Source organism: Cavia porcellus, unplaced genomic scaffold (genome assembly GCF_034190915.1).
Source record: "Cavia porcellus strain 051 isolate PalLab524CR breed Dunkin Hartley unplaced genomic scaffold, mCavPor4.1 scaffold_8, whole genome shotgun sequence".
Lineage (NCBI taxonomy): Eukaryota > Metazoa > Chordata > Mammalia > Rodentia > Caviidae > Cavia > Cavia porcellus.
The window spans coordinates 43,240,913-43,264,714 of NW_026947491.1; the positions used below are offsets into that span (position 1 = coordinate 43,240,913).

Sequence of the window (23,802 nt, forward strand, 5' to 3'; positions counted from 1 at the left end):
CCAAGACTCATGCTGCAACTTCACCACCATCTTAACGTTAAGGGGTGATCAGGCCTTTAAGAGGTGATCAGGCCGGGAGGGATTACTGCTGTCACTGCAGGAGTGGGCTGGTTATCTCATGGAGGCTCCTGGGAGAAGGATGCATTTGGGCTGGCTTCCTCTCTGTTTCAGTCTCATGCTTTGTTACAATACAGCACAACGGTCCTTACCAGATACTGGCACCAGGATTTTGGACTTCTCAACCTCCAAAAGCCAGATAAACTCCTCTTCTTTGTGAATACCCAGGCTGTGCTATCTGTTACATCGGCAGAAAATGAACTGAGACCCCCTGGTGTCCAGAGTTCCCAGGGAGCCCTCTTGGGAACACACAGGCTGGGTGGGGACAAAGCCACCTGATTCGAGGGTGGTGGGAAGGGAAATCCACCCATTTGCTTTCCCCACTGACCTGGAAAGAAGAAACATCCCCAGACTTGAGCATCCGATGGTTATGTGGCACAGTTGGCTTTGGGTGGACTCTTCCTGATCTGTGGCCTCGTCTCAGTTTCCTCCTGCTCATTCCCACTAACACAGCCTCCTCAAGGAAGACACCCTCTCCAGGCCTCCACTGAGGCAAGGCCTTGCTGCCCCTTAACTAGCCTCTCTCCTCTCAGCACGTACACCCCAATCTCACTTGGGTGCACTTTGCTCACATGCCTTCGGAGGCTTCCTTCTACTCAGACAAGGGAGCAACAGTGATCCTCAAAGTGGAGGCTCTTCCTTTGCCTCTCTGCTGGTCTCCAACACCTTGCAAGCAATGGAATCATATCAAAACACAAGGCGGGGGGGGACTTAGCTCAGTGGCACAGTGCCTGCCTGGCAAGTGTGAGGTCTTGAATTTGATTCCCAACTACATAAGGGCTGGGGACATAGCTCAGTGGTAGAGTACTTGCCTAGCATCACAAGGTCCTGAATTCAATCCCCAGCACCACCAAAACCAAAATGAAGCAAAATAAAAACAACATTTATAATCCTCATTAGTATTTGGTACATGATACATCTTAAATCTTTCACTGGGGATATAGCTTAGTGCCAAAGCACAAACTCCTGAGTTTGATTCCCACTACCAAAAAAACCACAATGGGTGTTGAGTGAATGGCTACTTGCATAAATACCCAGGGCCTGGTAGCCATAGTTTATGCCAGGGCCCATGTCAAGGGAACATGAGAGCTGGGCACATCCTCTGGCACCCCATGGTTATATGGGAGGCTGAGGTTTAAGGGAGACCCACGCATGACAGCCCCAGCTGGGGGTCTGGCACACAGGCCCCAGTGAGTGTTTAGGGAATGTCAGGATCCTGTGAACTATGTATGACTGGCTGCACTCCCTCTGGAGCCCAGCTGGGGTATACCCAGGACCTTGCCCGATGCTCACTGGGACACAGTGGGACAGTCCTCAGAACAGGTTAGTCTTAGGGGCTGGGGATTTAGCTCAGTGGCATAAGCACCTGCCTAGCAAGCAGGCGGTCATGAGTTCGATCCCTGGTACCGGTAAAAAGACTAAAAAAAAAAAAAAAAGAATAAATGAAGCAGCCTCTTCATACCCCTAATTAGTCCTAGCACCAAGCAGGGGACCAGGTGGCTGGGAGTCTGCCAGGGAGTGAACGGGGAAGGAGGAAAGTGGGCATCCAAGTCCTAGATTCCTGCAGAGTCACACTGGCTCTCCTCTGTCCTCCTCCTCAGCCGCTCTCCCTGCCATGACTACTTAGGAGCGAGCTCCAAGGAGGCCATGGGCCAGAACCCTCACACATGTCCTACTTTCCTCTTTACTCCTACGCTGGGAGGTCATTTTCTGGAGTCCCTGGGCTCTGAGTCACTCAGCAGGTCATCAGAGGGGTGTGTGCTACAGAGATACAGAAGCACACTTAGGCTCATGTCACCAACAGGTGAGGCTCTTTTTGTTCTGCAAATGAAGAAGTCAAAACTAAAACAGTTGAAGTCACTTGTCCCAGCTGATTTGCTCAGCAGGCAGGGTCACTGCAGCTCTGGGTTTGGTTCCTGGAGTGGGGACCAGGACCAATCATCAGAAAATGGGTTGAGCTGAGCATGGTGGTGCATACCTACAATCCCAGTACTCTGGGAGGCTGAGACAGGAGGACCTCAAGATCAAGCCTAGCCTGAGCCACTCAAAGACTTAGTGAGACTGCTTCCAAATAAAAAATATGGGGATGCAACTCTGTGAAGGCCACTGTAAATTCAATTCCCAGTACTACAAAGGGAGGGGCCACAGGCTTCATGCTTTCATTCATTCCTTCCCCTCCTCCAGTCCCTGAAGTGAAGTCTGAAGGCTGACACACTATAGTATATAGCAAAAGTCAGCAAGACATCCAGGTAGGTCCCACTGCAATCTCTTTTCTTGGCTTGGCAAGGCAGGGAAATAGCCCCTCCACGCAATCACTGTCCTAAGCGCTTCCAGCTGCATTTCAGCCCCACCTTCACAGACCAGAGACCTTCAAGACCAGAACTTGGGTCTCTCAAGTACCGCTTCACTAAATCCTCAAGACCATATTTATGAATAGGGCACATCTTGGCCCCACTTCAGGGAGACACACACTGTTTAATAAGTGCTATCTAAATGTTAACTGAATCACCAAGATCCTTAGAAAAACGCTCCAGGAAGAACGAGGCTTTCTTTCCACACACCCTTATTCTATGGTAGGTCAAGTAGACCCTGAAACAAAACACAATAAAACAGTCCCTGAAGCCTCTCACCAGGCCACACGAGTGGAGATGAGGTGGCCAGCCCAGACCTTGACAAGCACTGTGAACACTCCCAGCTGAAGCCAGACCCAGCATCTCCAGCACCACCACTGGCCGTGTCATGCTGTCCCTTGCCAGGAAGAAGGCTACGGGTGAGCACAGTGCAGAGATCAGGAAACGTGGGCTACAGACCAGACTCTGCCTTAGCACCTCACGGAGGGCATACTGGGGGAGGAGTTCCCGATGTCAAGTCCCAGGGCTTCAGGGTGTCCAAGAACACTCTAAAGGAGAATGCAAGCTCTCATCTCAATGAATGGTAATGTACTTTTGAAAATAGCTTTTATCAGTCTGAGTTATGAACTTCCAGACTGGCTTTTTCCAGATGTTGTGGACTGAACCCAGGGCCTCCTGGATACTATGCAGGGGCTCTACCATTGAACAGCAGCCCAGCCCAGTGACTGCCAGACAGTGATCCCAAAGGCCCCTTCCTTCTAGAACCCAAGTATTCTTGGGTTGTATATATTTAAATGTAACTCTTGCTCCTCATCCCGCAAGGCTAAATCAGCTGTGGCTCCAGAAAACTCAGATTTCTTGTCATGTGTTTTTGTGTAGGAGCTGGTGATGGAAACCAGGGCTTGGCAGCACAAGCTTTACTATTTTTTTTTTTTTTTTGTCTTTTTCTTTTTTATCGGTACCAAGGATCGAACTCACGACCGCCTGCTTGCAAGACAGGTGCTTATGCCGCTGAGCTAAATCCCCAGCCCCACAAGCTTTACTATTAAGCTACACCTTCAGCCTTATTTCTTCTCTACTACAGAGAAAACCTTGGGATTTGGTGTCACATAGCTCCCAGGATCTTTGTCCCAGTGTCCACTAGTCCTCCAACCTCCAAACAAAAGCAGGGTCATCCCAAGACTAAGTTGGAAGAAAACACCAGTGTACCCCACCAAGAGTGGCTCCCTTCACCCCCTGTCTCTGTCTCTTATAGGTAGGGCTCCTGGCACTGGACCACAGGTGCACCCGGTCCTTGAGTCCCCTTTTCCAGGAGAGAGCCCTGGAACCTCTCTGAGCCATGCTTCTGTGAGGAGCCTGGTTTTCATTAAATAAGGTAAAGGAGTCATTAACTGCCAAGTCCAGAAGAGGCAAAGTTCTGCTAGAAGGCCCCAGGAAGGTGAGGGAGACCAGCTTGTCCTCTGCCCTCTTTGGCTGACCGATGGTGGGGGCAGGGAGTGGCTGGACTCCTAAGGGTCCAGTAACTGCAGCAGTAGCAGCTGGGGGTGGAGAGTAGGGGAGCTTTAGCCCAGATAATAAGCAATTGTTAATGTGATCCATATGGATCCTGACTGGCCTCTCTGTTTAACAGGATGATAATGGCAGGGAAAGAATGCTTGTCTGTGGGGAAGGGAAGGGGCAAAGTCCTCCCCAGACTTGGGGGGTGGGAACAGTCCTCAAGGAGGAGGAGGGGAAAAAGCAAAAGGAAGAGGGGTGGGTAGGAGACCCACCTAGGGGTCTCTATCACTCCCCAGAACACAGCTATTTACCTGAAAGTGGCCAGGTTCCATGTTTTGTGGGCTGTTTAGCTAAATGCCCTTACAACCCCCTTTTCCAAATATCTATGGGGCAGCCCTAAGGTGCCAAGCCCTGGAAGAGGCAGGGCAAGGGAGCATATGCTTCGTCTCTGTCCTCTGGAGTGATAGAGATCCCTGGGTTGGCCCTCCGACTGATAAAATTAGGAATTTACAGAGCCCTCAAACTGATGAAATTTGGAATCAGTCAAAAAGGCAAAAGGGAGGCACAGGTGCAGGACTAGGAGTTCACGGAGGGTAGTGTAAGTTGCAAGAACAGGGAGCTCTGGGGAGGCTGCAGAGGGAAGTGTGGTATCCAAGCTGGGCCTTGAAGAATGAGGAGGTAGAGGAAAGACAGGGACAATGGGAAGGCATTTGGCTGAGGGAACAGCAGGAGCAAAAGCAGAGAGGCGTGAAATTGCGTGAAGAGTCTGAGATCTAGCAATAAAGCTGCAGCCCAGGCAGGGGAGGGGAGGGGAGGGCAGGGGATTCTTGAACCATAAAAAGCTGTGGCCATGGATGATCAGTGGAAAGGAAAAAGCTCTGGAGTACCGGACTGACTGGGGTCGGGATCCCTCTCCCCTGCCTCCTTGCAACCGTGGTCTCGTGAAGAGCAACTCCACTGCTCCACACAGCTAAACTGGAATTGTGCAAGCAGAGATCCCCAGACCAGCTCATGGCTGTACCACAGCCAGAGACATACAGGGAGGGCCTGGGAGACCAGACTCATCCCTGTGCCTCTCTGCCCGCCTCTAATTCTCCCAAGGGAAAAGGGGGTCCTCCAAAGGCTGGAGGTTATCTGGGTCTCATGAAGAGCAACTCCACTGCTCCACACAGCTAAATCCCTTTGGCCCAAGAAGGCTCCCCCAGAAGATACTACAGCAAGGGGCTCGAGGGTCGCTTCTGGCTGCTGTGGACATCAATGGAATCAAGTGGAAATAAATGAAATGGTGTTAAATAGGGAAAGGGGGATTTACGAGGCCTGTCAACCCGGACAGCACAACCATCCCGGCAAGCCCCGCCCCTTTCCTCAGCCACCCCCAGTAAGTCCTGCCCCGCCCCCTACCCCTTGGCTCCGGCTCTTGAGCAGCAAGGGCGCCCAGCTCCGGGTTGGCCCATCACCGCAGCCCGGCATCCCGGAGCTACCCAGAGCATCCCTCCATGTAGGGATAAGAGACAGTAGAGAGTGGCTTTTGCTCTTAGAGGGCTCCGGGTAGGGACTGATTCCAGAAAGATGCTCCGGGGGTTCAGATTGGACTCTGGGAGGGACCGGGACACCATCTGCATGGTGTTTTGGGGCCGCAGCAGCTCCTGGCCTCTCTGCAGGCCTGAGGGCTCCAAGGTACCCCTCAGGATCCAGGGAACCCAGAAGCCCCCACGCCGCCGCCGTAAGCCCAGAGTGGGACTGGAACTGGGTCCCACTCCTAGATGCGGGGCGGAGGCCAGGAGCCCTCCCAGCTCTAGAGCCAGTGCAGACCACAACACAAACATTCTTCCGTCCTCTATTCTCCTCCAAATTAGGTATCCATGGAGACAGGGCCGGCAGGCTGACAGCCCTACGGCCCAATCCTGATTTAGTGACGGTCCCTTTAACAGCCCACCCACCCACCCACCCTGCGTTCCGGGCCGCCGCGGGGCGCTGGCTCCAGGCCGCACGCACTCTCCCCCGCACTCTCCCCAGCGCCGAGCCCTCCGCAGCCCTTGGCCAAGAGGGACACGGGGCCCGAGGGGACCCAACATTTGCCTACTGCGTGCCCCACACATTGCGGAGGACGCGAGGGGTCCCAGCCTGGGAATCTCTGCAGAGTAGACCCGAGAGGGCTCCTAGAGTGCAGAAGTTTAAAGGGTTGGGAGCCCGGGTCGCTGCCCCCTCCGTCCTCGCCAGGAGCCCGGGTGCAGGGGGCACAGCTTCGTGCCGCTCCTCGGTTCGGAAGTGGGGCTGCGCTCTCGGGATCGGGCGCGCGGACACCCAGGTGCGAGCGCTGGCGCGCAGGGACCCGAAGTACCCCGACCTCCTGTCACAGCCCGTCTCGGTGCTGGGGAATCTGCGAGCCGGGAACCCAGCCCCCACCCCTCCCGCACACAGGGGCCGCCGGACAAAGACCTGGCGGAGTGGGAGGGGCCTGCGGGCCGGCCTCGGCCTCCGGCCGCAGGATCCTTCTGGGACCCGAACCCGCAAATCCCGGCTCCCACCCCCAACCCCACAAACTCTCCCGAGCCCGCGCCTCTCAAAAGCCACAGCCCTGCGCCCGGGCGGACCGCAAGGCGGGTGCCCTTCGGCGGTCAGGCGCGACCCGCGCGGATCCCCTGCCCCGGGAAGTGACCCTCGGCTCCCACGCACCGCCGAGGCTCCGGTCTGCCTCGCCCTCCAGCCTCCGCCAGATGGAACCCTGCGATCCGCGGCCCCCGCCCCGCCGCCCTCGCACGGCCCCAAGCCCGCGGACAAAGCTCCGGACACCGGCCACAGTCGCCACCCCTTTGACCCTGGGCCGCCTGCGTCCGCGCCCAGCCTCGCAACGCGTACCTCGGCATCCCGGCCGGGTCCTAGGTGAGTGTGCGCGGCCCGGGGGGACGTCCGGCCCGGGGACGGGGACGGGGGTGCGGGCCGGGGGCGACCGGCCGGGACTGGGGGCCAGCGGCGCTCACCATCCTGGAGCCACGGCTGCTGCGGCCGCCGCGGCCGGGCGCGGGACTGGGCAGTGGGGGTGGCCGGACAAGGGGCGGCCCCGGCTCCCCCCGCAGGCAGGACCCCCACCCCCGCCTCCCCTTGCCCGCCCCCAGCGCCCTCCCAGGCCGGCCTCGCTCCCTCCCCTTCCCCGCTCCGCCCCTCCCGAGGGCCCCTCCCTCCCCCCTCCCCCCTGCCCCTGCCTCCCTCCCTCCTTCCCTCCCCCAGCGCCCGCCCCGCCCCTGCTCCTCCACCCCGCCCCGCCCCGCCGCCCCGGCTCTCCGGCCCCGCCCCTCGTCCTCCCCTAACTCCAAACTAAATTAGCCACCGGAGGGGGAAGGAGTGAATGACCCTCGGTGCGGAGAGCGTCCCTGCGCGGGCCCCGCCTCCCGTGCCGTCGGAGCGGGAAATTGGGGTGGGGGTGGCGGCGGGCAGGCTGGAGGCCCGGGTCCGCGCCGGAGAGGCGGGAGGCCGGGCCTGGACAGAGCGCGTCCCCGGAGTGTGAGCGCCTTGCCGGGTCGAAGGGCAAAGGGCCCCGCCCCGTCCGCTGGCTGCCGAGACCTCCTCTTCTAGACTGCCTTGGCCCCTCGGCCAAGGCCCTGCTGACTCACGCTTACTTCCTGAGCCCAGGTGAGCTGAGCATCGGCTGAACGCCGCTGCCCGGATGCCAGGTCAGACCGTGGCTCTGCACCGTGCCTTGGGCGTAGGCAGGGCACAGTGGGTGTAAGTAACCTCTGATGGTGGGTACTTCGTAGAGGACTTCCCCAAGGAGCAGTGGGAGTGGTGGGAAGCCAACAAGGGGGCTGCATTCTGGGCCTCTAGTGGGCTGATTGGGGCCCATGGAAAGTCATTGGTTATTGCATTCATTCAACAGATAGCCCTTAAGCATCTGCAGCATCTGCTTTGTACCATGCTATGGACTAGGCTCTGTGGACATTGAAAGAGTCCAGAGGCAGAGCCCTGCCCTGGTGGAGCTGCTAGTTGAAGAGCAGAGGGAATCCTGTCACCCACAAAATGCAGCATGGAACAGGAAGCCGCAGGACAACAGTTGTGCTTATAGGAAGGTGTAGGTAAATTTATGCAGGAGACAGCATCCAGGGGGACCCACGGCCATCAGCGTTCCCACTCGTGGGCAGTGATTACAGTTCCTTTCTTCAGAGGTGTTTTTATTTTTCCTTTTGAGTGCCTGCCAGCTGGCAGAACACGCTGAGTCCTTTGGTTTTGCATGCTACCCAGCCCCTTTCCTTATGACCACTCTTCTGGAAGACCTGGGGTCTGACAGGTCCAGGGCACCCCATAGGTGCCACTTAGGGAAACGAAGGGGCAAGGCCCTCAAGAGCTGGTTTTTCCCCAGCTCACATATGGAAGCAAGTCCAGCACCCAAGAAAGTCCTGAAACTCACGAAGGTTACCTCTCTTCCACCCTCAGAATTCTCTGTTCTCTCTACACCCCCAGGACCACAGCCTGGCATGCTGGGGCATCCTTTAGCTTTAGAATCAGGAAAAGGATGAAGAGAGTCACAGCACACCCTGCCACACAGACAGAAGGGACAGCCCCATGGCAACAAAACAGTAAGGAGCTCTGTGGATATATTTCTTTACTTACTGGGGATCTAAAACCAAGAGAGGAGATGATATGCCTGAGTTACACGGCAGAACGGATCTAGAATCCACTTTCTTTCTCTCAAAGGGTCAGAGATAAGAGTTGAAAGGCCATTGCCCACATAAGCTAAGAAACTTCAGCCAGCAGGATTAGTGCCAGGACACCAAGCCTGGTAAAGCTGTGGGGAGCTCTGGGAGTCCTCAGTTCTGCCCATCTTACCCTTTCTGCACTATTAGGGTAAACTAAAGAATGGTCCTGACAGTGCCCGAGTTGCGTGGTCAGCTCCTGGACAAAGCCTTTGCTGGCCCATAAGAGGTAAGGTCAGCAACTTGGCAGTGCTGAACTGTTCTAACAGACAGACTGCCATCAATCACATTAAGGGCCTTCGTTAGCAGATGAGGGGAGATTGGTCACTTCTCCCCCCACATCCTGCACCAATGTGTAGGCAGTGAAGTGTGGCTCCCCCTCCTTGAGCTCATTAAAGTCCTGTTAATATATCATTGTCAGTCTCCTGAGCTGAGGAAAACTCAGTCCTGGCAAACAGCCCTCCATCATATTTCTACCCTTAGCTCTTGGGGTGGGGCCCTGGGGATCTAATCTCTCAAGATCCTGACTGACTCCTCTTCTGTCTGTCTCCAGGCAAAAAATCTGTACCTTGAAAGCCCCCTGCTGAAGTCATTGTGATCATCTGGGCAGGTCAAGTGCCCAGCAATGGATTGGATAATAATAGTGGTAATGATGGCCTAATGCAAGGCTTTTGTGGAGGGTTCTTCATGCTCTGCCAGCCCTTTTTCATGTACTGCATCCAAGGGGAAGAATCCCACTCCCCACCCCCACCTGCCCTCAGGGAGTGGGCCCTGTGCTTGTGCACAGCTGAGTGCCAGCATGTGTGTAGTGGGGGGTGAGGGGTGAGTATGTGACCTTCCTGGCCCAGAGATTTGCTGTCACGAGGCTTTTGCAGAATCATTCAGAAAAATTACCCCAGTGGCTCAGGGAGGATCTGCATTAAGGGTTTTTGAGGGAGGGAGGAGCAGGTGAGATGAGGAGAAAGGAAAGACAGGGGACCTGGGAGTGGTGGGAGCAGGAGGGAGAAAGAAATGGAAGAGAGGAAGAGGAAAGGGCGGGCGGGGAGACCTCTTTGTGGTCCTCTGGCTGGCCACTCCGGAGTCATTATGGTCAGGAAAGGAAGGAAATGTGTCCTGCCTGGGGAGTTGGGGTGTGTGCCCAGAGGACACCACACCCAGTTGGCTGCTGCCCCTTACTGCCTACCCAGCTCAGGCTGCTCTCCCTGCTGATAGAAACTCCAGCCCTTCTCATTCTAGCTGTTTGGGTTCCAAGGCCCAGTTCCCAACACTGCCCTACCCTGCTGAATGCCCCACCCCCACCCCACCAAGCTTGGGTTTTTTTGTGTCATTGGTTAGTGTTTTGTTTCGTTTTGCAGTACTAGGGAGTGAACCCTTCTTACTGAGTTATGTCCCCAGACATTTTTATTCTTTGAGACAGGGTCTCATTAAATTGCCCAGGCTGGGCTTAAATTTAGCAATTCTCCTACCTCATCTTCCTGCTCCACTGGGATTACTGACATTTGCCACCAAGCCTGGCCCTAGTCCTTACTGTTTATAAGCTGAGCCACAGACTGTCTGGTTTCAGTCTCCACTCTATAACCAAACTAGAAGCCCAGGGGCCTCTTTGGGCATTAGAAAAAGGGCTCCTTCCTCTGGGCATACCTACCTTTACCCCTGTGCCAGGCCACTCACAGCTCGGAGGAAGAGCTTAGACTGGCCATTAGCCCCCCCTTTATCTCCAGGAGCTTAACACTTGGGGAACCTGATTCCCCATACCAGTCCCTGCTATTGGTCTGAACAAATGCATCCCCACTCCACCCTTAACGTATACCACTGCTTTTGGGCCAGCATCCCAAATTAATCCCACTTTATAGTCTCACAGAACCTCTGTAAACATCTGCACTTTTTAATACCTCAGCACCTCTGACCCCGAAATCTCATTTCCCTCCAACTCTTGGAGAACTCGTAAGTCATCCTTCAGAATCCAAAATCAGCTGTGCCCGTCTCTCTGAAGTCTCTAGCAGTTCTCCATCCCCTGCAGAGCTAGTAACTGGACCCAAGAGCCCTTAGAACCCTTCTTTTTTTAACCCCTTAAGTTTCAAGGGTTGATCCCAGAACCCTGCTTCTTAGAGCCCATCCCACCTTGTCCAAAGGCAGAAGACTATGTCATTCTGCGTGAACCACCCTGTAACTCACCACGCCCATTGGGATTCTGCCTTCCCTAAACCGGACAGGCCCAAAGCAGAATGGGGAACTGGCAATCTAAGTAGCCCTGCAGGCTCCCCACCCCCACTCTGCCCTTACCAGGGTTGGGCTTGACAGGAGATTCCCAGAACATCTGGTTGTACTTAAATCATCCAGCACCAAACTGAACTGCCGAGGTGGGCAGGTTCCTGCCTCTCTCCTTTCTGCCCTAAAGGTCTCCTCCCCCTCCCATTTCAGCCTTCCAGCCCTTCCTTGAGCCCAGCCCCTTGGACCTCCACTTCTTTGGGTCTGGGATCTGGAAGCTCAGCAGGGCTTAGTGGAACCTGATCCCACCTAAACAGTGGTCCTGGACAGGAATCCCACTCCCAGAGGGCCAGGGTGCCTCCTCTCCTTTCTTGGCTTCAAGCATAACTGCTTTGGCTCTTGGTGCATCCAAGGGGCCAATTCCTGCCTCTCTGACATCTTGGTTCACATTCAGATAATTGGCAGCCAGTCCTGCAGCAACTCTTGCTGTTATTTTCCGAACACCTTTGTAAAATGTTCACAAAAGGCGGAGCTAGGTGTGGTGGCCCATGTGCCCGTAGTCCTAGCATTCAACAAGTTGGAGTAAAAAAGATCGCTTGAGCTCAAGAGCTTGAGGCCAGCCTGGGTAACAGAGAGGGTCCCCATCACACAAAGAGCAAAAGCACAAAAAAGGAAAATATTGCACAGAGGATTTAGCAAATGTGAAAAGACACAGCTGGGTGAGGTGGTGCATACCTGTAGTCCCAGCAGCATGGGAGACTGAGACAGGAAGATCAGAAGTTTTGTGTACCCTGCGCAACTTAGAGAGACCCTCTCTCAACATAAGGTGTTTAAAAGGGCTGAGATGGAGCTCAGTGGGAAGGTCCTGAATTCAGTCCCCAGTGCTGGAGGCTCCAAACTCAAAACATTCTTTCATTCAGTGGTGTGTACTGAAGTGTAAATTCTGGAAGTAGAGACTAGAATTAGATCCTGCTGCTTCCTAGAGAAATCAGAGGGAGTGACATACAAATGGGAAATGCCACGTTGGACGTGCAGCAAGGAGACAGTGGGATGCAGTGGCGGTAGTTAAATCCTGACTCTGTTGCTGTCCTGCTGTCCCTGGGGCAGCCCTTTAATGAAGCCTGTCCCCTTACCTGGGAAAGCCTATGCTGTGACCTCACAGGATAATGGTGGGACATTAATAAAGTAATGTGAAGTGCTAAGTGTGTGATGTGCTAAGTGAGTTGTTGCTCTTATTATTAGACCTTTCTGTAACAGCTTTAACAGCTGTCTCTGTCTATCCTGGTGGGCAGGAGAACCATGTTGGAGAAACTTCTGTGAGAGTGTTTGGATTACAAGGCTGTCCAGTGGTACATCCAGTTACAAAACAAAACACAAATAAAAACACAGCATTCCAGGACTGGGAGCATATACCTGTCATTGGAGTGTGCCCCTGTGACCAAGGCCTCTCACCTCTTCCAGTGGAGTGGCTTCAAATCTGAGAGCTGCTCAGAGGCCTGTAGAACACGGAGCCACTACGTCCACCTCTGGTGGAGCCGTCATAGCCACTGCCTGGGAATCTCGAGAATGAAGGAGTCCAGGCCCGAATCCCCTATCCTTCACTCTGCATTCAAGTCCTCTGCCAGCTCCCAAAATGGAAAAGAGGGGCCACTTTGGGGCTGGGCAAGGAGGAGCTGCCGCTGTTAGGCCTGTGCCTGGCCCCTGACACCCACATTCTGGCTCAGTGCCCGCCTGCCTATCCTGTGCTCCCAGCACCGTGAATTCTGGCCATTCTGGCTCTCTGGAAGCCACTGCTTCCTCCCCTGTAAAATGGGGACCTTAGAGTCAGTGGCTGCTAAATCCCCCACTAATCACAAACGTGGAAATGTAGTGAAAAGACATGCAGAGGCTTTGGAGCCAGATTGTCTGAGTTCAAATCCAGGTCTGCCCTTTACTGTGTAAATTTAATGCGCTGGGCCCAACTTCCCCTTTAAAGTGGGTCAATATCTACTCCATCTTATCATTGATTGGCTGAGCCATGGCTGATACGTCAAAGTCTGTGAATCAACAGTGATTCATGCTTGACTCTGCTCAAAACAACCTGACCCCCAACCACGGCCCTGTCTCCTGACAATACAGCTGGACATTTTGGCTCCTGGACATTTGCCCAACAATTGGCCACACTTCCTGAAACTAAGAGAGATGCCTGGGGCCCTTCCTCCACCACGCTCCCCTGCTATCAGCCATAAACCTGAAAATCTGTACCCCTGTAAAGGTCTGTATAACCTGTTTAGACACCACTGGTGTTCATGAGCACTGCTACTGTATGTCCCGTAAGAAGGGAAAGACTGCCAATTAAACAGACACTGGTTTCTTATCACTTAGAATTTTTATTTATACTTACTGAAAAGAAACCTTAGACTTACATGATAATACATTTTTTAAATTTTATTTTTTATTAGTACATTTCCCATACATATTGATCTCATTCATAATGCAGAATTTGTATCTGCACATAATATATCTTAATTTGTTTTTCCCATTCCCCTGCTTTCGCCCCTTCTGCCTATCCATTTACACAAGCTTTGGTTTCATTTTTTTTCCCTCCCATCCCATTCTACTTCCTAGTTAGACAGATTCTTCTTACTTCTTCATGTCTAGCCTCCATTTTGCTCCTTCTTTGCCTTTTGGGTTTCTCATGCAAGAGCAACAATGAGATATTCAAACTTGTGTGTCTGATTTATTTCATTTAGAATTATGGTCTCAATGTGCATCCCTTTACCTAGAAATGTCTCAAGTTTATCCTTCTTTTTGGTAGAGCAGTACTCCACTGTAAATAAGTACCATGGGGTTGGGAATATAGCTCAGCAGCATAAACACCTTCTTGGCAAGCACAAGGTCCTGAGTTTGATTTCTGGTTACAAAAGAAATACCACATTTTCTTTTCCTTCTCTGGGTACCAGGAGTCCCTAGCCCAATACCACAATTTCTTTATCTGTTGGATGGGCATATGGGCTGTTTCCAAGAATTAGCTATTATAAATTGTGCTGCTGTGAACATGTGTGCTGCATGTATCACTGTGGTGCAATTCTTTTAACTCAGGCTACATAGAGGGAATAGCTAGGTCAAATGGAACTTCCAGTTTTAGATTTTTGAGGAGTTACCATAGTGATTTCTGTAGTGGTTATACCAATTTGGAAATACATTTTTTTTTTGGTATGAGGAATCGAGCTCAGGACCTTGCATTTGCCAGGCAGGTGCTTATGCCCTGAGCTATTTCCCTGCTCCACAAATACTTTTTTTTTTTTTTTTTTTTTTTGGTACCAGTAATTGAACTCATGACCCCATACTTTGCAGGGCAGGCACTTATACCACTGTGTTAAATCCTTGGCCAGAAATACATTTTTTTTTAAAACATAAATTATTCTTGTACATATATAACAAGGAAAACATTAATAAAATGAATTGGTTGATTTATTTAAAACTTTATTAACATCCAAACCAGATGTGGTGGTACACAGCTATAATCCCAGCTCTCAGGAGACTGAAGCAGGCCTAGGCCAGTCTGAGCTACATAGTGAGTTAAAAGTCCTCCTGAACTATATAGTAAGACCGTGTCTCAAAAACAAACAACAAGCTGGGCATGGTGTAACATACCTGTAATCCCAGCACTCAGCAGGCTGAGGCAGGAGGATTGTTGTGAGTTTGAGACCAGCCTGGGCTACAAAGTGAGCTCAAGGCCAGCCTCAGCTGCATAGAGAGAGCCTGTCTCCAAAAGACAAAAACAAACAAACAAACCTCTACCATATCCAGTCTGATTCGTGGAGTCACTTTTCAGCTCTGTGCTGTCAGTGTCTGCTTTTCCACAAAGAAACATCTTGGCCATCATGAGTATTGATGAGTATTGGTGATAGAATATTTCTTAAGAGTCCTCTTCTGAATTAATTATCTATGCTGTATAAAAAATTCACCTCAAGTCTCGGCAGCTTTAGGTTGCAAAAGTTTACCTTTAGTCTATGAGTCAGGAAGGAGCAGCGGCTTTGCCGGATGGTTCTGGCTCACCATGGTCTCTTGTGAAGATGGAGATGCTGTCCTCCAGGGACTGCAGTCACCCGGAGCTGGAGCATGCGTTCCCAAATTCACTCGCCACTCACATGGCTGCTAAGAGACCTCAGTACTTGGATGGATACCTCAGGTCATCATTATGAGGATCTCTTCCCTAAATCTGTCTTCATGACATAACTGCCTCTACCACCCATGTTCCAAGAGAGCACAAAAGAGCATTCAAGAGAGAAGTCACAGTCTCTATAACCAATGGCAGAAGAGACACATCATCTCTGTCATGATGTATGGATCCCACATTGTTCTCAAAACCAAAACAAATTTTTGCCTAGATTATGGACTGAAACATGAAGGTTGTAATTACCCCATCAGAACAACAGAAAAGCTGCTAAGTTCACACAAGCAGATGTGAAAGAGGTGGTCTAGACGACACTAAGATGCTGATTATAAATGTGTACCAATTTTAAAAATGTTAAACTGTGGCCAAACGTATACCCCCGCCCCCACAGTCCTGGGACTGAACCCAAGGCTGGCATCTTGAGCTACCTTCCCCACCTACTTTATTATATTTTGATTTGATTTTGAGACACTAAGTTGCCTAGCCTGGTCTTGCACTTGTGATCTCCCTGCCTCAGCCACTCAGAGTCCCATACGACAGTATGTGGGCACCATGCCCAGCTGATCTTAAATTGGATAAAACACAATATGTTACATAAAAAGCCTTAGGAATGGTGGTTCCAGAGTTCATTCAAAGGCTCAATTCCATGTTCAAGGGCCCAGGTCCTTTTTGTTTCAGACCCAATTTCATATCCCAATATCCTGAATGCTGTGACCCTGGGTAGTTCCCCTCTAGGTCACAAAACGGCAGTTACAATTCGAAGCACCCTGTGTGTACAATTCCTCCTGAATGCCTCTTTTTAAAATTAATATTTTCAAGAGAGTAAAAGCAAGTGAAATAAAACAATAAAGCAAATCAAAACAAGCCTGTGTAAATGATACAGGACTTCAAAACAATAGGAAATCAACAATGGTCATCATAATGCCTCCTGCTGTCTTCAAAATAGCTGCAGAACCTGCCTTACAAGCAGGCGGTCGTGGGTTCGATCTGCGGTACTGATAAAAATGAAAAAGACAAAAAAAAAAAAAAAAAAAAAAAGCTGCAGATGTCTTTAGACATAGTAAAAATCAAACAAAACAACAGACTAGGACCAATAAAAACAAAACAATGAATGCAATAAAGGACTTTAAAACAAGACTTTAAATCCAAAATGGCTACCAAAATATATCTTGTTATCTTTGAAATAGCTGCCCATGCCATTGGATATAATAAAAGCAAACAAAACAAAACAATAAAACCCAGCAAAACAATGAAAATGCTAAAGGACTTCAAACAAGATAATAGGAAGTTAACAATGGCCACCACCTTCAGAAGGAGATCCCTCAAAGATGCTACAGTGTGTATTGTTATCCTCTGAGTAGATGATCAGACTACCAGGCTTTAGGCCTGCAAACTCAGAGAAACACTAAACGCTGCAAGCATTAAGCTGTATTCTACCCAGTAGTTATCGCAGCCTGTGTTTCTCCAGATCGGCCAGTGGCTTATGACTGGATGGGGTGGAGTGGGGTTGGCTCATCGTGTTTCCCAGCCCATGTGCCAGAAGGAGCTGGCAACTGGCTCTCCCACCAGCAGCCCACCGATTTTCAGGGAGGTCTTACTTCTTGTTGACTTCTTGTTCTCTTCCCTGCAGTCCGAAAATGGCGCTGACTCACAGGAAAAGGCTGGTGTCTGGCTGTCCTCTCAGTGGCCTGCGCATGGCAGATGCTTATGCCAGCTAGTTAAATCTCCAGCTCTGATAGAAGCATTTTTTAGTTAGGCACTGTGTTTCCTTAAAGTTTGATTCCTTAGGGAAAAAGAAAGGGTAGATGTTAGGTGGCCACAAGTAGTGTCTTCAGCTGTCCTCAGGCTTCAATCAGTTCCTTGTCAAAGAAACAGGATTAGGAGGATTGGCAGAGATTCATCACGATTTGCTGTTTGTAACACAGGCTACTCTCCTTGCAGGGTGATCTTTGCACAGAATCGGAACTCCATTAACAAGGAAGAAGCAGCCACACAGCCACTGTCCTTTATTACCAGCAGCCACTGTCCTCTTCTTACCAGCAGAACTCCAATCCTGCTCAGCCACCAGGTTGCCCCATTCTGCAGGGTGGCCAAGCTCCCTCCCAGCCTGGGGAGGAATCTTAATCAGCCCAACTTGCCCTTGGATTCCAGTCCCTCTGCCAGGGTTTGCTTTACAAAGGGGCAGAGACATGAGACAGGAGGCTGCTCCTGGCCTCTGAGACAGAAGGAGTTTCTTTGGGGGGACTTCAGAAGGATTTGTCAGAGGCTGGAAGAAAAACAGCTTTTCTTGGACTCTGAATGTGGTCTGCATGTGCTATCTGGGACTGTAGCATCTACCTTGTGACTTTAAGAGATGGCATAGGACAAGGACAGAAATCAACAAGATATACGTGATCAAGAAAAGAGAGAAATGAAATATTCTTGAAACAGAACTCTCAGAAATAAAATTGGAGTCAATATACACAATAAATGGGTGACTCTCAGAACTGTTATCTGAAGCTGAGTGTAGGGACGCCTACTTATAATCCCTGTACTATGGGAGGCTAAGACAGGAGGATAGTATGTTCAAGCCTAGCCAGAGAAATTTAGACTCCTTAGCAAGACCATGTCTTAAAATAAAGAAAAGGGATGGGGGGGGTGTTGAAACTCCATGCATAGACCCTGGGTTTAATCCTAATACTACAAAAAGAAAGTAGAATGATACCTATTGTTTGAGCCAAAAGAGCGCAATAGAAAAGAGCACAAATAATACAGTTCCATTCAGGAAAGTCTAGAGCAACATGCAAGGCTGACCTAGAGGGCTAGGCACAAGCTCAGTCTGTCATCACCCTGGAGCAAGGGCCTGGGTGCCTGGGACTTGGGGAAACCTGATGTGATCTTGGGGCTCTTACATCTAAATGGGAATGGTGGCTGTCAGGTGTATGTACCTTTGTCAAACTCAGGCTGTAGATTTTATTTTGTTCTGTGATTCTGAGAACTGAACCTAGGGCCATTTCACCACTGAACTACAAACCCAGCCCTTTTTATATTCTATTTTGAGACAGAGTCTCACCAAATTGCCCAGTCTGGCCTTGAATTTATGATCTTCTTGCCTTGGTTTCCTGAATAGCTAGGATCACAGGCTTGAGATGCTGTACCTGGTTTAGCAGGTACCTGGTTAAAAACCTGTAGTTTTAAAATTTGTAAGTTCTACTCTCAATAAATTATTTTTCAATTATGGCATAACCATAAATGCTTGGATGAAAGGGAGAAGAAGAAAAGAAAGAAGGAGGAGTAGATTCAACCTGGGCAATGTGGGCTTCCAAGAGGAGCTGAAAGCAGTCCCCAGCATGCCCAGGACGCCATGGGACTTTCTCACACCAGTCCCTGACCTCCTCTACTGGAGACCCCGAATCCAGAGGGTCCACTCTCATGCTCCTGGTGTGGAAAACAGGAAATGTGGGGATGCTGTGGGCACAGTGCCAGGACAAAAAGAGTGCTTCTGAGGCCCTCGTTCTGCCTCACCTGCCCGTGCTGAGGGTGGCCTGGGTGACACGAGCAGATGCAGGACGCAAGGCAGGAACAAGATCCAGCAAGCTTCAGGAAGCAGAGTGTGGGGCTATGAATGGTACACTAAGGTCTCAGGCTTGGGCAGCAATGTGCATGGCATCATTTCTCAGGGTTCTGGCCAAGGCTGTGACATCCGTTTATATCACCAGATAAATCCTGGCTAAGAGACCTGAGAGGCATGAGATGAAGAGTGGAGTCTGAGGGTGTGCTTTGACTCCGAGGCTCCCATGAGCAGCATGGAGGGGTAGAGAAGGGCAGGGGCTCTGCCATCTGCTAGCTGTGTAATCCAGGTTATTACTCCCCCAACCTGTGTCCTCACCTGGAAAGCGGTAACCCCAAGGTCACTCTCCTCACCAGATTTCAGTAGATGGAAGAGTGTATTTAAAGTGCCAGGTATAGTCCTGGTACATAGCAGGTATGATCTGTGACAGCGGCCACATAACACTGGCATAGCCCTTGCCTCACCAGCCCAGGTGGACAGCAAGGGGCTGAGCTGCAGCTGAGCTTCTGAGCTTCTACTTCCCCCTCTCCTGTCTCCAAGCGGATGTTGTGCAGTATTTCCTCCTTGTCCTTTGCCCTGTCCCTCCCTCCAAGTCTCTCAGCTGCCTCTTCCAGGAAGCCTTCCTTGATTAACAACCCTTCCCTGCCAAGCTCTCCATGTGGGCCACCTTGTGGGAACTGGGACCTCCCTGTTGGGATTCTGTTCACTCTGCCTCCACTGCCCACGACCCCTCTCTAGGCCCTCAGACCTCGCTAGTTCTAGCTCAGACAGGGCCTGGACCACAAAGATGCTAGCCTGGTCAGGGAATAATGTCTGCCTTCACCCCCACTGCCAGCTAGACAAGAACTGGAAAGGGCTGGAGGGGGAGGTGTCGAGGAGGCCACCTGCCAGAGTGGCAGCAGACAGGCCAGCTAAATCCTTGACCTGTGATTTAAGGGGTCGGGCACAGTTCAATAGAGCACTCCAGGCTGAGTCCCAGCTCATTCGCAGGGTCAGGAGGAAGAGGGGTAAAGAGGGAGGAGGGCCATCACATCCCGGCCCTCTGGAGCATCACTGGCACCCTGAAAACTAGCAACCACATCCACACTCCTGCAGGTGGGGGGCACGAGTACAGTGCCTGGCACATAATAATGCCTCAGTAAGGCTCCTGCCTGTGTACAGCTGGGCCCTTTGTTGGGTCCTGAGCCCGGAAGCTCTGTCCGGTTTCCAGGCCTGCCCTAGACAATGCTCCTCCTCCTTTGGAATTTTCCCCTAGAACTGGGCCCTACTAGGAAATAGGGGGAGGCCCCAGATTAGCACATGCAACACTGAGGTTTTCCTGGCATGGCCAGAAATGCTGGTCAGGTACTGGAACCATCTCCGTTCATGAGCTTCCGCTTACCAGCTTACCATGGGTTCTCACCACGCAGTTTTGCCCAGGGTAGTGCTATGCAAATGAGATGCAAAGCAGGTAAACAGGGCTGTAGGTATTGGCCAGCATGGGAGACTTGGCTGTCCAATCATGGGCAGCCAGCAGTCGGGGCTCCCCACCAGCCTGGGCCCGGCCCCGCCCATAAATCAGCTCCGTCAGCGTTAATGGCTCCTGACTAATTGCTGGACTTGGGCTCCAGGGCTCAGGTCGCCTACATTAAAATTCAATCAGGCCCAGCGCTGAGCTATTAAATATTCATTGGGTGAGCTTCCCGAAACCGGGCTGGGGGATGGGAACGGCTGTGTTGGAGGGACTACCCTATCCCCAACTCCTAGGCTCTGCTCCTTAGGACACTTTTTTTGTTTCTGCTGCCTGATTTCTATTCTGCTGGATCCACTTCCTCTCTTTTTTAGGAGATTTAGGAGACTGAACTGCCCTGCACAGGGACTGTGGTGATCAGTCACACCAAGGGACTGCCCTCAGTTCCTTACCTTGCCTTCCATGTAGGCCAAGTCAGCTTGCCTCAGGGATCCCTTACTCAGTGCCTGCCAGAGCACAGAAGGCTTCATCCTGAGCAGAGCCCGAAGGCTGTAGGTCCCCAGCCCTGCTGCCTATGCCAGGGGCTGGCCTTGTTCAACAAGGTCAGCGAGCATCAGTCTGGCAGCATGGGGTCTGTGCAGCCCCCCTCCTTTCACCCCTCCCCCCAGGAATGCAGCCCAGTCCAGCTCCTGGGCCCCTTCCTGATGCTGAGCAGGCTGCCTGGAAGTTCTCAAGGAGCCACCAACAGAGGAGGCTGGGCTGGGACAGGAGCAGACAATTCTCCTCCCATACACACCTACATGCTATGGTGGTGGTGGTGGTGGGGGGGCATAGCACCCAAGCCAGGGTGAGCCACCGAAGGACCAGAAGCCAGATATGCCTGTAATCCCAGTGTGCTGGGAGGCTGAGGCAGGAGGATCAAAAGTTCAAGCCCAGAGTAGTCAATTTAGGGGATCAGGAGATTTTCTAGTCCTCTGTGATATATTGAGACTCTTTTTCACATAGTCCCCTGGCCAGGAGGTTTTGGATTCAGTGAGAATAATGTACCAGAAAATATGTTAAGAGGGACTCATTCCCCTTCTCTTTTTTGCAGAGCTTTTCTCCTACCTCTGGACTGTTCCCTGCTCCTGGTGTCTGAAGCTGGGGCAAGAAATTCCTCCAGCAGGACATGAGAGGAGGCGAAGACTGCCATAGCCACAGAGCACACACAGATGCTGCAGGAGGGTTGAAGACTGAGGATTCCAGCCTGTACAAGGCCAGAAGGATCTGGGAGCGACACTAAGTTTGGGGAACACTGGAAGAGACACTTATTCTGCTGTCTCTGGGGGCATCAACTCTTGGCCTAGCAAGAAGCCTGCAGTTCTTGTCTGAGAACAATTATGCCCCTAGGGGCTAGGTGCTCCCTAGCAGGAAATGGGGCCCAAAAAATACTCCCTCTTCAGGAATGAGGCAGGCCTAAGACTGGGTACAGAGCAGAATGTGTCTGGCAGCCATTAGGAAGGGAGCTGGGGCTGGGAGGCCTCAGGCTTCAGGGGGTCAGGAGTGACCCCTGCCAAATGTCCAATTCCAAAGCCAAACGTCACAGGCAATCCAGGATTCCAAGCTCACCCCACGTGTGGTTCCCATTAGAGCTGGCTGGGGTCTTCCTGAAGGCCAGGCTGGATTCCTGAGACCCTCCCCCTGCACAGTCCCTCCCCTCTTCAGGCTGTTTGGAATGTCAGACCCAGCCTTACCAGCACCCACCTTGGGATTTCAGGAGACTATCCCTCAAAATAGGCCTCCCCACCACCTTGGAACATCTTGTTGATGTTGCTTTGCAGTTTCTTAAAGGTGACCAAAAGGAGTTTTTTGATCCTCCTAGAAGAGCTAATCCCTGAAGCCCCCGCTGCCATACTTGGGAAGTCTTCCCTCCTCTCCGGGTCAGCTGCTTTTATTCATGCTCAGGCCTCTGACCTTCAGCTCCCAGGCTGTCCCTCCACACTGCCCCTCTGGCCTGCCACACAGATCATTTTCTTCCTCACAAAGCAACCCCGAGCTTTCCGTCCACTCTGCTGCCCAGCAGGCCCAATCTGGCCCCTAGTTATGTTCATGTCATGGTATTTTTGGCTCTCACAATATTTTAAAGTTTCATCAAATAGTTGTCAATATTTAAAAAGCAGAAAGCTACACATTAAAAAAAAAAAGTCCTTTTCTGATTTTTCTTGAAAATATCCAACAACACTGAGCTTGTATTCCTGGGTGGCTGTAACTCGTGGAGCTGCCTGACAGCTGTGGCTCTCAGAAGGGATCCTCCTGGCTTCCCTGTGCTCCATAGTTCTTGCCAGTCCCTTCTCTTGCCCAAGCAAATAAATAGCCTGCCTGCCTCTCCCCACTCCCCCACCTCGGTGCTTGGGGTGGAACCCAGGACCTCACACAGGCTGGGCAAGTGCTCTACACTGAGCCACATCTGCAGCTCTAAATACCTTTCTTGTCACCAGGCTAACGCTGACCTTTTTATCTTACTTCCTGTCGGTTTCACTGCTTCTGGCCATTTATGTTCCTGTCTATGTTAGGTCTGAGAAAGGTAGAGGAAGAGGAAGGAAGGGAGTAGAGAAGGGGTGGAAGGAGCGGTGGAAAGGAGTATAAAATATAAGTAACCTTTATTTCAGGAATTCGGGGAGAGACCACCCCTGCCCCCCGGCCCCGGGGCGCAGCATCTCCACCCCGGGGCCGGCGGTCTCTCTCTGGAACACACTCTCCCTTTCTTCTGTCGAACACGTGGAGTGAGGCCCACAAGTAGCCTCTGTCTGGAGTGGACCCCAAGGGGCATTAGGGATGCACAGGTATTTCATTGGCACACGTTTGGCTCCAGGGACAGGTTCTTAGGGATGGGGGTATAGGGTTACAGGTAAATCTATAGGGGCGGGGGAGGCAGGAGCCCCCTAACTTGGCTGAGGTTTTTCCTGGTTAAAGTGTCCGGTCTGGGCCAGCAACTCTTTCATATATCCCTTCTGGTACAGATGTTGGGGAACAATTATAATGTAGGAACACATTTATAAGATAGCAAACTTATAGATATTTTATGATCAATTAGAAGTCTGACCAAGTTTTTGTTCTGCTATTTCTGCTAAATTTAATTGATCCTGATGGTGTCTACAGCTTAGCTGCAAATCTGATGAGCAGAGTCAGAGCAATTGTCTATAACTTAAGGCACCCGGGCTAATTCAAGGGCCCCCTCTATTATGGTAATGCCTTTAGCTATGCTCACTCTAAAGGCCCCTACCCCTTGTTCCCAGAGTGTTTCTATATTGAGTGTTTCTGTATTATGATGAACAATTCCTTTGTTTCAAGACTAGCCTGCTTGTCAATATATAACTTCACGTATGTAACCAATTATATAATGTTTAGTCACTTGCTTTGTACTTCCGACTTCTAAATTCTATATAAACTAAACTCTTCCTAAAGTCAGTGCTGTTGCCTTTGAGGAATTATCCTGCAACAGTCCACTAATGTAAAGATCTAACAGTCTGCACGTGTAAAGATTAAATGCTGCCTTCTCATCTCCTCTGTACAAGAGTCTTCCTTTTGGTTTGGCTTGGCTTGACTTAAACATTTTCCTGCAACATAGATGCTTCTATTTGCTATAGCAAGCTCAATTCTAAGTGCCTTGACACAGTGTGCGCTTCACTTCAGCCTCCTATTAAGCACCTCTCCTCCTTACACCAGATGACTTGTATCCGTCAACACTTGCTTCCAGCTCATCAGATTTCCTACTCTTCCCTGAGGGGAGACACAGCCCTGCT

General features: G+C 51.3%; 2 protein-coding genes and 1 long non-coding RNA gene across 3 annotated transcripts in view; 2 read left to right on the forward strand and 1 right to left on the reverse strand.

The window, feature by feature from the left end:
- The window catches only part of Fignl2 (fidgetin like 2), a 28,611-nt gene extending 21,645 nt beyond the window's left edge, over positions 1-6,966 (reverse strand). The window contains exon 1 of the mRNA XM_063254788.1: positions 6,825-6,966. The gene's annotated coding sequence lies outside the window, so the exon portion shown is untranslated. The remainder of the gene's footprint in view (positions 1-6,824) is intronic.
- LOC134477460 (nascent polypeptide-associated complex subunit alpha, muscle-specific form-like) lies at positions 5,248-23,559 on the forward strand. The gene is made up of 3 exons (XM_063255570.1): positions 5,248-5,463; positions 5,518-6,848; positions 21,114-23,559. The coding sequence occupies exons 1-3, from the start codon at positions 5,248-5,250 to the stop codon at positions 21,190-21,192; spliced, it is 1,626 nt and encodes a 541-aa protein (XP_063111640.1). The 3' UTR covers positions 21,193-23,559.
- LOC134477311 (uncharacterized) lies at positions 7,695-12,063 on the forward strand. Its single transcript, XR_010049284.1, has 4 exons — positions 7,695-8,035; positions 8,421-8,536; positions 8,804-8,882; positions 9,207-12,063. It is a non-coding gene; the product is annotated as an uncharacterized LOC134477311 (long non-coding RNA).
- Positions 23,560-23,802: the final 243 nt, after the last annotated feature.

Coding starts and splice junctions, on each gene's coding strand:
- LOC134477460 (XM_063255570.1), top strand. CDS start 5,248: ATGGTGTTAAATAGGGAAAGGGGGATTTACGAGGCCTGTCAACCCGGA. Junction 5,464..5,517: donor TACCCAGAGCATCCCTCCAT/GTAGGGATAAGA, acceptor GGCTCCGGGTAG/GGACTGATTCCAGAAAGATG. Junction 6,849..21,113: donor GCATCCCGGCCGGGTCCTAG/GTGAGTGTGCGC, acceptor TCTTTTTTGCAG/AGCTTTTCTCCTACCTCTGG.